This window comes from Rhincodon typus, chromosome 11 (assembly GCF_021869965.1).
Source record: "Rhincodon typus isolate 14 chromosome 11, sRhiTyp1.1, whole genome shotgun sequence".
Lineage (NCBI taxonomy): Eukaryota > Metazoa > Chordata > Chondrichthyes > Orectolobiformes > Rhincodontidae > Rhincodon > Rhincodon typus.
In genome coordinates this window covers 42,901,460-42,915,029 of record NC_063342.1, presented here as the reverse complement: position 1 = coordinate 42,915,029, position 13,570 = coordinate 42,901,460, and the positions used below count along the sequence as shown (strand labels likewise).

General features: G+C 40.1%; 1 protein-coding gene across 1 annotated transcript in view; it reads left to right on the top strand.

Moving 5' to 3' along the window:
* LOC109927717 (cytochrome b-245 heavy chain) overlaps positions 1-13,570 on the top strand; it is a 37,381-nt gene that overhangs the window by 9,119 nt on the left and 14,692 nt on the right. Inside the window, exons 2-9 of the mRNA XM_048602841.1 lie at positions 2,518-2,613; positions 2,707-2,817; positions 4,782-4,854; positions 6,662-6,801; positions 9,531-9,712; positions 10,497-10,626; positions 10,735-10,827; positions 13,207-13,460. Of these exons, the coding sequence (XP_048458798.1) occupies positions 2,518-2,613; positions 2,707-2,817; positions 4,782-4,854; positions 6,662-6,801; positions 9,531-9,712; positions 10,497-10,626; positions 10,735-10,827; positions 13,207-13,460 (1,079 nt within the window). The remainder of the gene's footprint in view (positions 1-2,517; positions 2,614-2,706; positions 2,818-4,781; positions 4,855-6,661; positions 6,802-9,530; positions 9,713-10,496; positions 10,627-10,734; positions 10,828-13,206; positions 13,461-13,570) is intronic.

Genomic DNA, 13,570 nt, shown 5'->3' with positions numbered 1-13,570 from the left:
TTCTACTTTCAGGATCATAGTTTCCCTTCCTCTGTTATTAAGGATGCTCTCAACTGCATCTCCCCCATTTCCCACACTTCTGCCCTTAAACCGTCTCCCCACAACAACAAGAAGGATACAGTTCCCTTAGCCCTCACATACCACCCCACCAACCTCCGAATCCAATGCATCATCCTCCGACATTTCCTGCACCTACAATCAAACCCCACCACCAAAAAAGATACTTACCTCCCCACCCCTGCCCGTTTTCTGCAGGACCATTCACTCTGTAACACCCTTGTCAGCTCCACATTCCCCACCAACCCCTCCACCACACATAGTACCTTTCCCTGCAACTGCAGGAGGTGCTACACCTGCCCCTACACCTCCTCCCTCGCCTCTTCCCAAGGCCCCAAAACAATCCTCCCAAATCCAGCAGAGATTCACCTGCACTTCATCTAACCGCATCTACTGTATCCATTGCTCCCGATGTGATCTCCTCTATATCGCGGAGACCAAATGCAGACTCGGGACTAGGTTGCGGAGCATCTGCGCACTGCATGCATCAACCCACCCAACCTTCCTGTTGCCATCCAATTTAACTCCCCCTCCCATTCCCCTCAGGACATGTCCATCCTCAGCCTCCTGTTGTCAGAGTGACGCCTGAACTGGAGGAACAGCAACTGATGTTTCACCTTGTGAGCTTACAACCCGATGGCCTCAAATTCACTTTACCAGCTTCAAAATCTCTCCAACCCCGACCTGTCCATATTCCAATTCACCTATCCATTCCACCCTTCCCACTGACCAACCACAATAACCATCTACCTTCATCCACCTATCACCATCCCAGTTACCCTCCCCCCAGTCCTACCCCTCTTCTATTTATTTCTAGGCTCCCCTCCCCCTTCCCAGTCCAGATGAAGGGTTTCAGCCCGAAACATTGACTTCCCTGCGCCTCAGATGCTGCCTGACCGGCTGTGCTTTTCCAGCTCCACATTTATTGACTCCGGCATCTGCAGTCCTTACTGTCACCTAGAGAGTTGTGGAGGTAGACCACTGAAAGTACTTAAAGAGGAACTCGATAGATTTTTGAAATGTCCCAAAGTTGAGATCTATGAGGAACCGGTATCAAAGAGAAGTTGAGGCCTCAACAGAACAGCCATTGTTTTATAGAATGGCAGGACAGGCTTGAGACGCTGAATGCCTTATTCTTCCTCCCATTTCTTATGTCCTTACATTCTTTAGCTAGGCAGAGGCATAAAGCTGTGTGGAACCAATATCAATGGATGACGTTCAGATACAGAGAAGGCATGATCTCATTGAATGGCAGAGTGGCTTGAACGATAAAAAACCCACATCTATGTTCCTAGAATTTCCCCTAGTATGCCAAAATCATAGCTGTCCTTACTGAGCTGTGGATAAGAAATATTGCTTGCATTTTGATCTAGGGATCATTTCTATAAGAAACAGGCAGATGTCCAATTTTTTTTGTTTCAACAATTATTACACTGAGATGTCCCTTGTATTTACTTTTCTTCACTTTCACTTACTTCATCCCTGTTTCTGTTCCAAGGTTTGAGGAAGCAATGAATTAGATTTGGGGAGGACAAATAAGTTTGAATGTCTATATGATGGAGTAAAATCTTTCCCTGTATTGTCCGAGCATTGACTATCGCCTGGAACAAGTGCTTTCAGGAAAATTCAGTTCAGGGGATTTCACAAGAGTGTAGCACAGCCCAAATAAGTCTTCGTCCTTCAGTTTAAACAGAATGAAAACTCAACAGGATCTGTTATAGGTACAAGATCTCCCTTTCTTGAGTTTCTGTTCTCTGTTCCATCAAGATGATGTTTAATGTTTAACTTACAATTGGTATAGTTACGATCTGTACCTGTGACAATGAAAGGAGCAGGACATTTGATGTCAAATGATGAATTAGAAGCTTCCAGAGGAGAAATGTCCTTAATATCAACAAAATAATGAGAGAAGCGGACTGCAATAGAAATAAAGATTTTTTAAAATTTACTTATGGGAGTCACTGGCTGGCCAGCATTTAATGCCTGCCCTTAGCTGCCCTTGATCTCAATGGCTTGCTAGGCCAATTGTGAGGGTATTCAAGAGTCAACCACATTGCTGTGGATCTGGATTCATGTGTCGGCCAGACCAGGTAAGGATAACAGATTTGCTTCCCTAAAGGACATCAGTGACCCAAATGGGTTCTTCTGACAAACTGCAATGGTTTTATAAAAACCAAAAGGACTGAGGATCCTGTAAGTCAAAGACAAAAACAGAAAATGCTGAAAAATCTCAGCAGGTCTGGCAGCATCTGTGAAGAGATTTTTCTCATAGATACAGAACTCCTTCTGAGGAATGCTTGCATGACCCAAAATGTTAACTCTGGTTTCTCTCCACAGATGCTGCCAGACCTGCTGAACTTTTCCAGCAATTTCTATTTTTGGCAATGGTTTTGTGGTCATCAGTAGATTCCAGATTACTTTTTTAACCTGATTATTGTATTTACTTCTCTTTATTTGCAGCTGGTGTGGCTTGGAATAAATGCATTTCTCTTTGTGCATTTCTTTTATGTGTATGAGGATGGGGAAAAGTTTTTCTACACACGAGAGCTTCTTGGAGTAAGTTTGCCTTGAGATACCAATATTTTAGATGACTGTTTCTCTTCTGCAAATGCACTGTGGCTCATGTGTATTTTTTTTAAATTTCTGTAGTCTGCTCTGGCCTGGGCTAGAGCCCCTGCTGCATGTTTAAATTTCAACTGCATGCTGATCCTCCTTCCAGTGTGCCGAAATCTATTGTCATTCCTGAGAGGATCATGTGGGGTAAGAATTCAAATAACTCTCATTGTATGAAATGTGCATGCCTATTTACTCTTTTTACCCTAAAACCTGCAGCACCAACCAAGAGACAATTCATTGTTCAACATTATATCTGCTGTTGGGGAGTACTTTGGTTTTAATATGTGACCTATTAATGATTTGTAATTCAATTACCAATTACTACAGCTCAGAACAGAAATACACATTAGATTTTACTTTTCTCACCCATTAATATTGAAGAATGTCTCCACCCAAGTGACAGTTTATTAAAGGGCAGGTTGTAAACTGTTAAACGGGAAGTTAGAAGTTGAAGTTGTAAGCAGATGTTGTTTCAACAAGAGATTAGCTAACTGCTTGAAAGAGGTGAATTTGAGGGGATATTGAAAGTAAATGGATGAGTGGCATTAGACTAAGTGATTTATATGGAGGAGAACAATAATGCAGACTTATGAGAATGGCTCTTATGGTACAGTGTTGGTGTCCCTATCTCTGATTCAGGAGGCACTAGATTAAGTCCCACCTGCTCCAGAGGTGGGTCATAACATCACTGAACAGATTGATCAGAAAATATCTGCAGACTTACAGAGATGGTTCATTAGTGCTCTGCACCATTTCAAACTGTGTGCCTGCAAATGCTGGAAATCAGAAACAAAGACAGAAATTGTCAGAAAAGCTCAGCAAATCTGGTCGCATCTGTGGAAAGAAATCAGAGATAGCATTTCAGATCCAGTGACCCAATCTGATTGATTTCTTTCCACAGATGCTGCCAGACCTGCGGAGCGTTTCCAGCAATTTCTGTTTATGTATGTTGGAATCCAGTTTGCTTTTAAAAATGAAAAAGCCTGTTCTAAAATAGTAGCTAGAAGATCACTATTTAATCATTGAATCCCTACAGTGCAGAAAAGGCAATTCAGCCCATCAAATCCACACTTACCTGCACATTTTTGGACTGACGGAGGAAACTGGAGCACTGAGTGGAAGCAGAAAATATGCAAACTTCACACAGACAGTCAGCCGAAGCTGGAATTGGATCCAGATCCCTGACACAGTGAGGTAGCAATGCTAACCACTGAGCCACCATGCCACCCAAGATCCAAGATTAAATTTGTAGGTGGCAGGAACATGGCAGAAAGGCAAGTCCTGACTGCCATTTTAAACCCCCAGTCATAGCACTGGTGCTGAATCAAGGGGTTAACAAGACATTTCTGTAGTCTGCTCTGGCCTGGGCTAGAGCCCCTGCTGCATGTGGAAACTGAATATCCTTACACTTGCCTGAATAAAAATAAAATGTAAAATAAGAAATAAAATTAAAATATGGTAAAACTAATCAAGCACTATGCCAGTATCTCACCAAGAGATTTGGCTTTGAAATACATGGAATGACATTAAATTGCTTTATCTAAAAGATGGACATGCACCACACTCACCAGAAAAAGTTCAGGTTTGCCCATTCAAAGGTAAATATGTTGTTAATGGCATGTTAAGTCTCAGATTCCCTGTACAGGGCTCTTTGTTAAAATGGCTCTCTAGTTACACAAACTCCAGAGCAAAAACCTGCAGTTTGTGGAGAAGTGAAAACATTATTAAAGACGTGTTTGTCATTTACTACTGCCAAGAAAATACAAGGCATTTTTAGGCTAGTGGAATTATAAAAAACAATAAAGGCACAGGATCCTGCTGTACTGCTTGGTTTATGTTGTTATTGATGTGACTAAATTTACACAGCAAAAATAGTAAATGGGCACTGCTTGATAATTTGTCAGAGTTCATTCACATTAGAGAGACATAAGCATTTATCAACAGTATAACAGGAAACTCAACAAGAATCACTGGGAAAAACTGAGACCCAATGTTTGCTCCTACTTATTTGAGCTTGCACATTGGCCTAAGTGATGGCAGTAGAGCAATGCAATCTGTTTAAACACTCACCTGCCACAGTGTCTTGTAACATTTGTTTTAATTTAAAGTGCTGCAGAAGACAACTGGACCGAAATATTTCCTTCCATAAGCTGGTAGCTTACATGATTGCCCTGCATACAGGTAACTTAAACAGATTTTTCTTACTCTATTTTAATTTGTTTTATATATAAGTCTTCAAATTTTTAGGTTTTATTTCTTCCTGAATTCAAGAAATCAAATCAAATCAACTACAGAAGTTAAGACATTTTTGTGGATTAAAAGTAAAAATATTCAACATTAGAAAACTTTGGATGTAATCAAGCAATTTTGTAACTATTCAGATGCTTTAGAACAGAATATAATACGACAAGTATTTCATGGACTTCCCACCATGGAAGTGAACTCAATAATGCCATTACCTGAGAGCAATATCTGTATGGATATGGTTTGTTTTTATGTACAACAAATAAAGTAACCTCTGCACAAAATATGAATACAGTATTGTGGCAACAATGACGTTTCCATGTTCATAGGGTTTTATCCTGATGTTGGTGAATTTTGGAGAGGCAATTATCAGTAATCAGAATTGATCGTGAAATGTGAAGATGTCCCTGTGGCCTAAAATAAAGAATTGACCTTATTATTAAAGCCAATAATTGATTAACTTAATGGCATAAATAGAAGTGGGCAGGTAGACATCAGTGCAATGTTAAAAAAAGAAGCTGAGACTTCAGTTCTGTTGAAAGCTCATCAACCTGAAAAATTGGCTTCAGTGTTGATAACCCCATGACAGGTCAGGGAGAGTGGTTGGGTGGGACATTAGAGAGTTAAATGCAGGGGAAGCAACCTGCCACAGTGCACACAGTCATTCTTTTTTTTCAATAATGTATTAACATTTTAGTTTGACTCCCATAGTTTAAAATTAACTGTAACGGCACAGTGTTCCCAACAGTGGAGAAACCTGGCAGGGAAAGGGAGGGCAGACTTGTTTGACATAATAATTGCTTCTTTCAGCACTACTCATCAGGATTGTCAAGGATACCTTCAGCTTCTTCCAGTACCAATCAGCATTCTTCCTCCCAGCTGCCTCCCCTAATTACTGATTTCCTCTTAGCATCTTTCATTGATAATGACTCCCTACTGCTAAAGGCAGGCTTCAATGACTTCCCAACGTCTGGGGATTGTTCCTTAACATCCCAGACTGCTGGTATTTACACCTAATGCTCCTTCAGGTTGTTCATTTGACTGCATGCCTGGCAGGAATGGAAACGAAAGCATTTTAGTGATGCCTATTATTAGGTTCATCAGAACCTCAGTTACTGTGGCTCTGTAAGGTGCTTCAGCTATTATTGATCTCTCCTGCCCACTTCCCAATTCCTCATTCATAGAAGGGCCATACATCTGTTTCCCTCTCCACAGATACTAATGAATATTTTCTGTATGTTCTGCTTTTATTTCAGATTTCCAGAATTTCACTGTTTCTCTTTTATTAGACATGGTAATCATGTCTCTTCACTATTTCTTCAGATCCTTTAGGAGATTCTAAAAGGAGTGATGTCATTGAAAAATTAGAGAGAATAATATTTTTCTCAAATGTATCAAGTTTAAGGATAACATTAAGAACAATTGTGAATACATGATATTGACTTTGCTATAGTTTTGTATCACTTGGTATTTTACAGCTGTATATTTTATCTAAAAAAAAATTAGTACAATGCACCCTATAACCCGAGGGATCAGACTGTGTCATGCTGACTACGGTAAAAGAAAAGCTGATATAATTTTTCTTATAGATGCAGACCCATTATTTAAGTTGACTCCATAGGCCATATTTAAAGTGTACACAATCTCTTTGAACGATAAAGTAATTCAAGTAGTCTTGGTTATCACCTACATATTGTAGCATTTCTACAAGGTTATGACAAATGCTCCATCACTTCCTTCACAGCCGTTCACATCGTTGCACATTTGTTCAACTTTGAGCGATTTATGACGAGCCAAGGGTATGAAAATGGAACACTTAACAATATTTTGTCTAAAATTGGAAACAATGGAAGTTATCTGAATCCAATTCGAGACCCAAACACGGTAACGTGTAACTTTTTTTTGGTATCTATTGCAGTCACTAGACATTGTGGGCAAATTGCAGACATTTTTATAGGTGCACAAATTTTTAAAAAAGTATGATAGAATTTCAATTTTCCCACAATCCACATCTTCTTTATTTATTCCTGATGTGTGGACATTGTTGGCTAGGCACACATTTATTGTCCGTCCATAATTCCCATGGAGAAGGTGGTGCTGAGCTGTCTTCACAGACAGCTGCGTTCCATCTAGTGTTGATCCACCTACTGTGCTGATAATATAGAAGTTCCAGGATTTTGACTGAGCAGCAGTGAAGGAACAGCGATATAGTTTCAAATTGGGATAGTGTGTGGTTTGAAATATAACTTTCAGGTGGTGAAGTTTCCATGCATCTGCTGGCCTTGTACTGCGTGAGAGAGGTCATGGACAAAAACAAAGTTGCTGGAAAAGCTCAGCAGATCTGGCAGCATCTGTGAAGAAAAAAATCAATCAACGTTTCGGTTCCGGTGACCCTTCCTCAGAACTGATGGTGGCTGGGAAAATGTTAGTTTATATGCAGAAAAAAGGGGAGGGGGATGGGGTAGGGAGTAAATGATAGGATAGAGCCTAAAGAGAGAGAAGAGCAGTTGGACAGACAAAGAGTTGATAATGACCAGGCTGGGACGGTGAATAGTTGTTAACGGAGACTATTTGTGACTAATAACAGGTGGTGTATAATGGCAGACTATGTCATAACAAGGCCTGGTGTGTGGGCTAGGGTGCTGGGACATGGGAGAGTTTAGGCCCTAATGTTATTGAACTCGATATTGAGTCCGGAGCGCTGCAGGGTCCCCAAGCGGAAAATGAGGTGCTGTTCTTCTAGCTTGCGTTGAGCTTCGCTAGAACACTGCAGCAAGCAATCATGGGTTTGGAAAGAGCTGTGGAAACTATCCTAGTGAGTTACTGCTGTGTATCTTACAGGTGGTACATGCTGCTGCCACTGTATGTCAGTGATAAAGGGAATGAATGTTGAATATAATAGATGGGATGGCAATCAAGCAGGCTGTTATTTTGCCCTGCATGGTGGCAAACTTCTTGAGTGTTATTGGAACTGGGCTCATTGAAGTAAGTGGGAAGTATTTCACACACATCTGACCTGAGCTTTGTAGATTCTGCCTTGTTAGAGATGATCATTGTCTGGCACTTGTGTGCCATTAGTGAGATTTGTCACTTATCAGCTAAATACTGAATATTGTCCAGGTCTTGTTGCATATGGACACAAACTGCTTTCATATCTGAGGAGCTGCAAATGGTGCTGAACATTCTGCGATCATCAGTAAACTTCTGACTTTATGATGGACCAAAACAGCTGAAGATTTTTTTGGCCAAGCTCACTGAACAAATGAACATCCAAAATAAGTTAACCCATGATTCACTTGCCATGATGAATCTTTCCTCCTCTGTCTTAAAAATATTCAATGACCTCACCTCTACTGTCTTCTGAGGCAGAGAGTTCCAAAGTCACACAGCAAAGTGGCATGGTGGCTCAGTGGTCAGCACTGCAGCCTCACAGCACCAGGGACCCAGGTTTGATTCCACCCTTGGGCAACTGTCCATGTGGAGTTTGCACATTCTCCCCATGTCTGTGTGGGTTTCTTCTGGGTGCTCTGGTTTCCTCCTGCCGTCCAAAGATGTGCAGATTAGTTGGGTTGGCCATGTTAAATTGCCCATCTCTGTCCTAACAGGGTGACTCCATCTTTTAAAGTAATGTTCCCTAGTTCTGGATTGACTCACAACAGGAAACAACTTATCCACGTCCATTTTGTAGCACCATTCATGATCTTATTCACTTCAATCGGGTCACACCTCACTCTTCTAAACTCCAGAGGAAAGAAGCCCAGTCGGTACAACCCCTCCTTGAGAAACAACCTACTTATTCCAGGGGTATCAATCTAGTAGATCTATTGTGAATTTTCTCCAAGGCAGTAAAAGAGAGGCTCAATAGGCTGGGACTGTTTTCACTGGAGCATAGGAGGTTGACGGCGTGTCCTTACGAAGGTTTATAAAATCATAATTGGCATACAGAAGGTGAATAGCAAAGGTCTTTTCCCTGGGCTGTGGGAGTTCACAACTAGGGGGCATATTTTTAAGATGAGAGAAGAAAAATATAAAAGGGACCTGTGGGGCGAATTTTTCGCAAGGAGGGTGGTTCGTATGTGGAATGAACTGCCAGAGGAAATGTTGGATACGGGTACAGTTACAATATTTAAAATACTTTTGGATGGGTACATGAATAGGAAAGGTTCTGAGGGATATGGGTAAAGTGCAGGCAAATGGGACTAGTTTAGTTTGGGAAATTTGGTCTGCACGGACGAGTTAGACTGAATGGTCTGTTACTGTGCTGTATGAGTCAGAGAGTCTTACAGTCATACAGCACAGAAAGTGACTCTACGACCGTATAATGGTGATTAACCTCAGGGTCTCCTTGCTGTACAGAATTGCAGCAAATATATGCCAACACCCTTGCCATGATAATTTTCAGAGTCTTCATGTCAGAAATGCCCATGCAGACCAGAGGTGTCATTGTGGAATGTAAACATTCTTGAACTGAGTTCAATTTCTTGCCTGCAGTGTTTTCACATTCTGTTACTACACTTCCTGAAACATCTAAGTTTCTCTTTCATTTTAATAATCGGTCAAGATATTGTTTATTTTTCTATATTGTTTATACATTTATTATTTTTCTTTTCTAGAATCCCACTGAAGTAGCATTCACAACTTTGGCTGGACTAAGTGGCATTGCCATCACCCTTGCTCTGATACTGATGATAACAACGTCAACAGAAATTATCAGGAGGTCATACTTTGAAGTTTTCTGGTACACGCATCATCTTTTTGTGATCTTTTTTGTTGGGCTTGTGATCCATGGAGTTGGGTACGTATTGTACTTACGAATTGTCTACCATTCACACCAACTGATGTGCCATCTTTCTAATTTCAACAAAAGTTCTTTTCAGATACTAATAAGTGCTAAACAATATTTTGGCAAGAAGTATCAGCAGATGTGTATCCAATAGCAGCAAAGTGGAAAACACTACTGGCCGTATGATATGTTAAAAACACAATCCAAAATGCCCCAATCCTAAATGAGAAATTTCATTTACACATTTGTTACATTTAAAAGGAAAAAAAAAAAATCTCTGACTACCATGAAATACCTCATAACAGCCTGCAATAAACAGTAGGAGTTAAGTGTCTTTATTGTGGTTGCAGGTCTTTTGGAATTTTGCAGATAACCCCAAAGTGCACACACCTACTTGCCTGCTCGCTCATTAATTCTCTACTGTTACACGCCAGACAGATTTGCAGCAAAATATTCTCGACTGGAGAAAAGGTTCAATACTGTTTTAAGTAAAAGTAAAATACTGCAGACACTGGAGATCTGAAATAAAAATAGAAAGTGCTGGTTAAACTCCACTGTTCTGGCAGCATCTGTGGAGAGAGAAAAACAGAATTAATATCGAGTCCAAAGAACTGAGTGATTGGACTCGAAAAATTAACAGTTTCTCTCTCCACAGATGCTACCAAAGCTGCTGAGGTTCTCCAGCGCTTTTTTCATCAACAGTATTTCATATGCTGACATTTAATTTAAAAAAAACAAGCTCAAAGTCTCTTTAAAACTTTCTGACAAAAGAAGTATTTTGTGTTTCAACCATCAGACGAATTGTTCGTGGTCAAACAAATAATAGCCTAAAGGAGCATAACGCTACCTTTTGTAAGGATAGGTATACAGAATGGGGGAATATCAGACAGTGTCCTGTTCCTGTTTTCGCAGGGAATCCTCCAATGGTACGTCTGCCTTTTGATCACTTTTCAATGATAATATTTAGTTGAGAGAATGCAATCACATTAAATTATTTTCACTTTTCTAACTAAACCAACTGATCCTCTTTATAGACGTGGAAATGGGTGGTGGGCCCCATGGCTTTGTATGTTTGCGAGAGACTTGTGCGATTTTGGCGATCCCATCAGAAAGTTGTAATCACAAAGGTAAGCAAATATTCAATTGAAGTTTGTATGACCATGTCCAGCATTACCACAAATTCTTTCTGCTGTATATTAATGCTGATGTGTGAAAAGATAAAAAGTGTGCAAATTCTTTAAAATAGAATCCTTGTTTTTAATCTCCAGAAATGGATTAAAAGTTGGTGAAATGCCCCAGGAAAATTGTGTGCAAACCTGCTGTCTCAGTGCTTTGTGTTAAAAAATTGTCAGATCTGCATTATCATCCGCAATGGTCTTCACATTGAGTACATGAGCTAAATGCTGACATTCTGAAAAGATGTTAAATAGAATTTGCCAAAGCATTTGACAAGGGGAAGGCAGGAGAATTTCTTCTGCCGTATCCTTTGTGTTGTTCTGCAGTAAGTTTTAGAACATAAGCAGTTACCCAACCTCTAACACAATTTTGGAAACTATGCTGCTTGAGATCAGAGAATCCCTTGTCTTGTTCTGCAGTAAGCTTTAGAACGTAAGCAGTTACCCAACCTCTAACACAATTTTGGAAACTATGCTACTTGAGATTAGAGAAAGAGAAAGGATAGAAAATATATTTTTAAAAAGGACAAGAAAAGGCAACTAATACTTGACTGTAGGTGATATGTACATACAATGTACTTTCTCATTTATACTGAGGTTACAATTTATATTTAATATAAAATGTTACAAAATGCTTCACAGCAGCATTAAGATCAAAATACCTTCTTTTTTGGCTTGGTGTCATATTGGGTTAGATGACCAAAATTTTGCTCAAAAAGGTAGTTTTAAGGAGTTTACCTCTCAGACCTCTGTAATGAACGAAGTGAACATGTTCAGGAAGGGTATTGCGGATATTAGAGTTTGAGCATTTGAAGGTGTGACTACCAGCGGTGAAGTAATTAAAATTGGGACCCTCAAGAGGCCAGAATTAGAGGAACACTGGTATCTTGAAGGGTTCTGGGTTGAAAGAGATTACAAAGATAGGGAAGGATGATGTGGAAAGATTTGAAAACAGGAATCAGAGTTTTAAAATCCATGCATTGTTTGTTTGGGAGCCAAAGCAGTTCAATGAGCACAGGAATGATAGAGGAACAGGTAGCAGAGCTTTCTCGGAGAGCAAGATGAAGATTAGAAAGTGGGAGGACAGAGAAGAGTACATGGCAAATACAAAGTCTACATGTAACAAGGGTATGAACAAAAGATTCAGTAGCAGATGAGCAAAAACAGTGGAAAAGTTGGTGACACTATGAAAGTGGAAATGAGCATTTGCCTCAAAAATCAAAAAGGAAACTGATCTTGGGATCAAATGTGACAACAATGTCTGAACTGACTGGCTCAATCTCAGACTTCTACCTGTATTAACAAAACAGAATTTTAAGTGGAGACTAAAATCAATGGCTTCAACTTTCCCAATATTTAATGATAGGAAATTAGTTCTCAACCAATACTGGATATTGGATAAATAGTCTGATAAGTTAGCAACAGTGGGAGTCTTGTACACATGAAAACTGACTCTGTGCTTTCAATATTACCAAGGACAGCACACAGATGAGAAACAGTAGGGGCCAAGAATAGATCTATGGGGGGCATCAGAGGTAACAGAGTAACAGTAAGAGAGAAGCAATTGGAAATGATTCTCCAGCTGTGGTTTAGTAATAACCAAGTGAGAGCTGTCCCACTCAGCTGGACAGCAGTGGAGAAGCATTGAGGAGAATAGTATGGTCCATTATGTTGCAGACTACAGATGGAGCTCCAGGATAAGGAAAACCTTACTCATCTTACAGTCACACAGGATGTAATTTGAGACTTTGCTATTCAGTGTTTCACATTGATATTGAATTCAAACATAGAGTTCTGGGAAGGGTGGAAATGGATTTTGGAAGTGACAGGGAAGGGAGCAAAGAGAGGTTGGAAGTTAGATGATGGTTTTCAAAGATGGTGTCATTTTGAGGATTTTTTGAGGAGTGGAGTGATAACAGCAGATTTAGGGGAGAAAGTGACACGCCTGAAGAGAGAAAATCATTACTGATTTTGGACAACATGAGAAAAAAGAGGGGAGCTGTCAGCATTTTAATGAAGATAGAATTAAGAGTGCAGAAATTGGACAAGATTCACTCAGAGAGGGGATGGGGGTCATGGGAAATAAATGAAAGGAAAAGCTGAATCCAGGGCCAGGAAAGGGGAAAGGTTTTAGATATGGTTTGGCTCCTATGGGCCGGTTGAAGGGATGGACATGGTAGAGGCAGCTATAAAGATGGTCCTATGAAAGTAAAGCAAATTCTCTATTGATAGATTTATGTTACACAGGATTTTATGTAAGGGAATTACATGCTGTTGTGCTTAATTGTACGCTCATTTGCCATTCGCTCAAACAGTCATTTCTTTTCACAGGTTGTTACCCATCCCTCTAAAGTGCTGGAACTGCAGATGAAGAAGCGAGGTTTTAAGATGGAGGTTGGTCAGTACATTTTTGTCCAATGTTCGAAGATTTCAAGGTTGGAATGGCACCCTTTCACATTGACCTCCTCTCCAGAGGAAGACCACTTCAGCATTCATGTGAGAATAGTGGGAGACTGGACAGACAGTTTGTTCAAAGTATGTGGCGGAGACCAAAAGGAATTCCGAGAAGCATGGAAACTCCCCAGGTGAGGGAACTCGCAATTTGGATGCATCGATTTAATAGTATTTTCACTAGTCTTTATGACCTTTTAGAAACTAAATTACAGTATAAATTCTATTAGTTATCTGAGTTGTG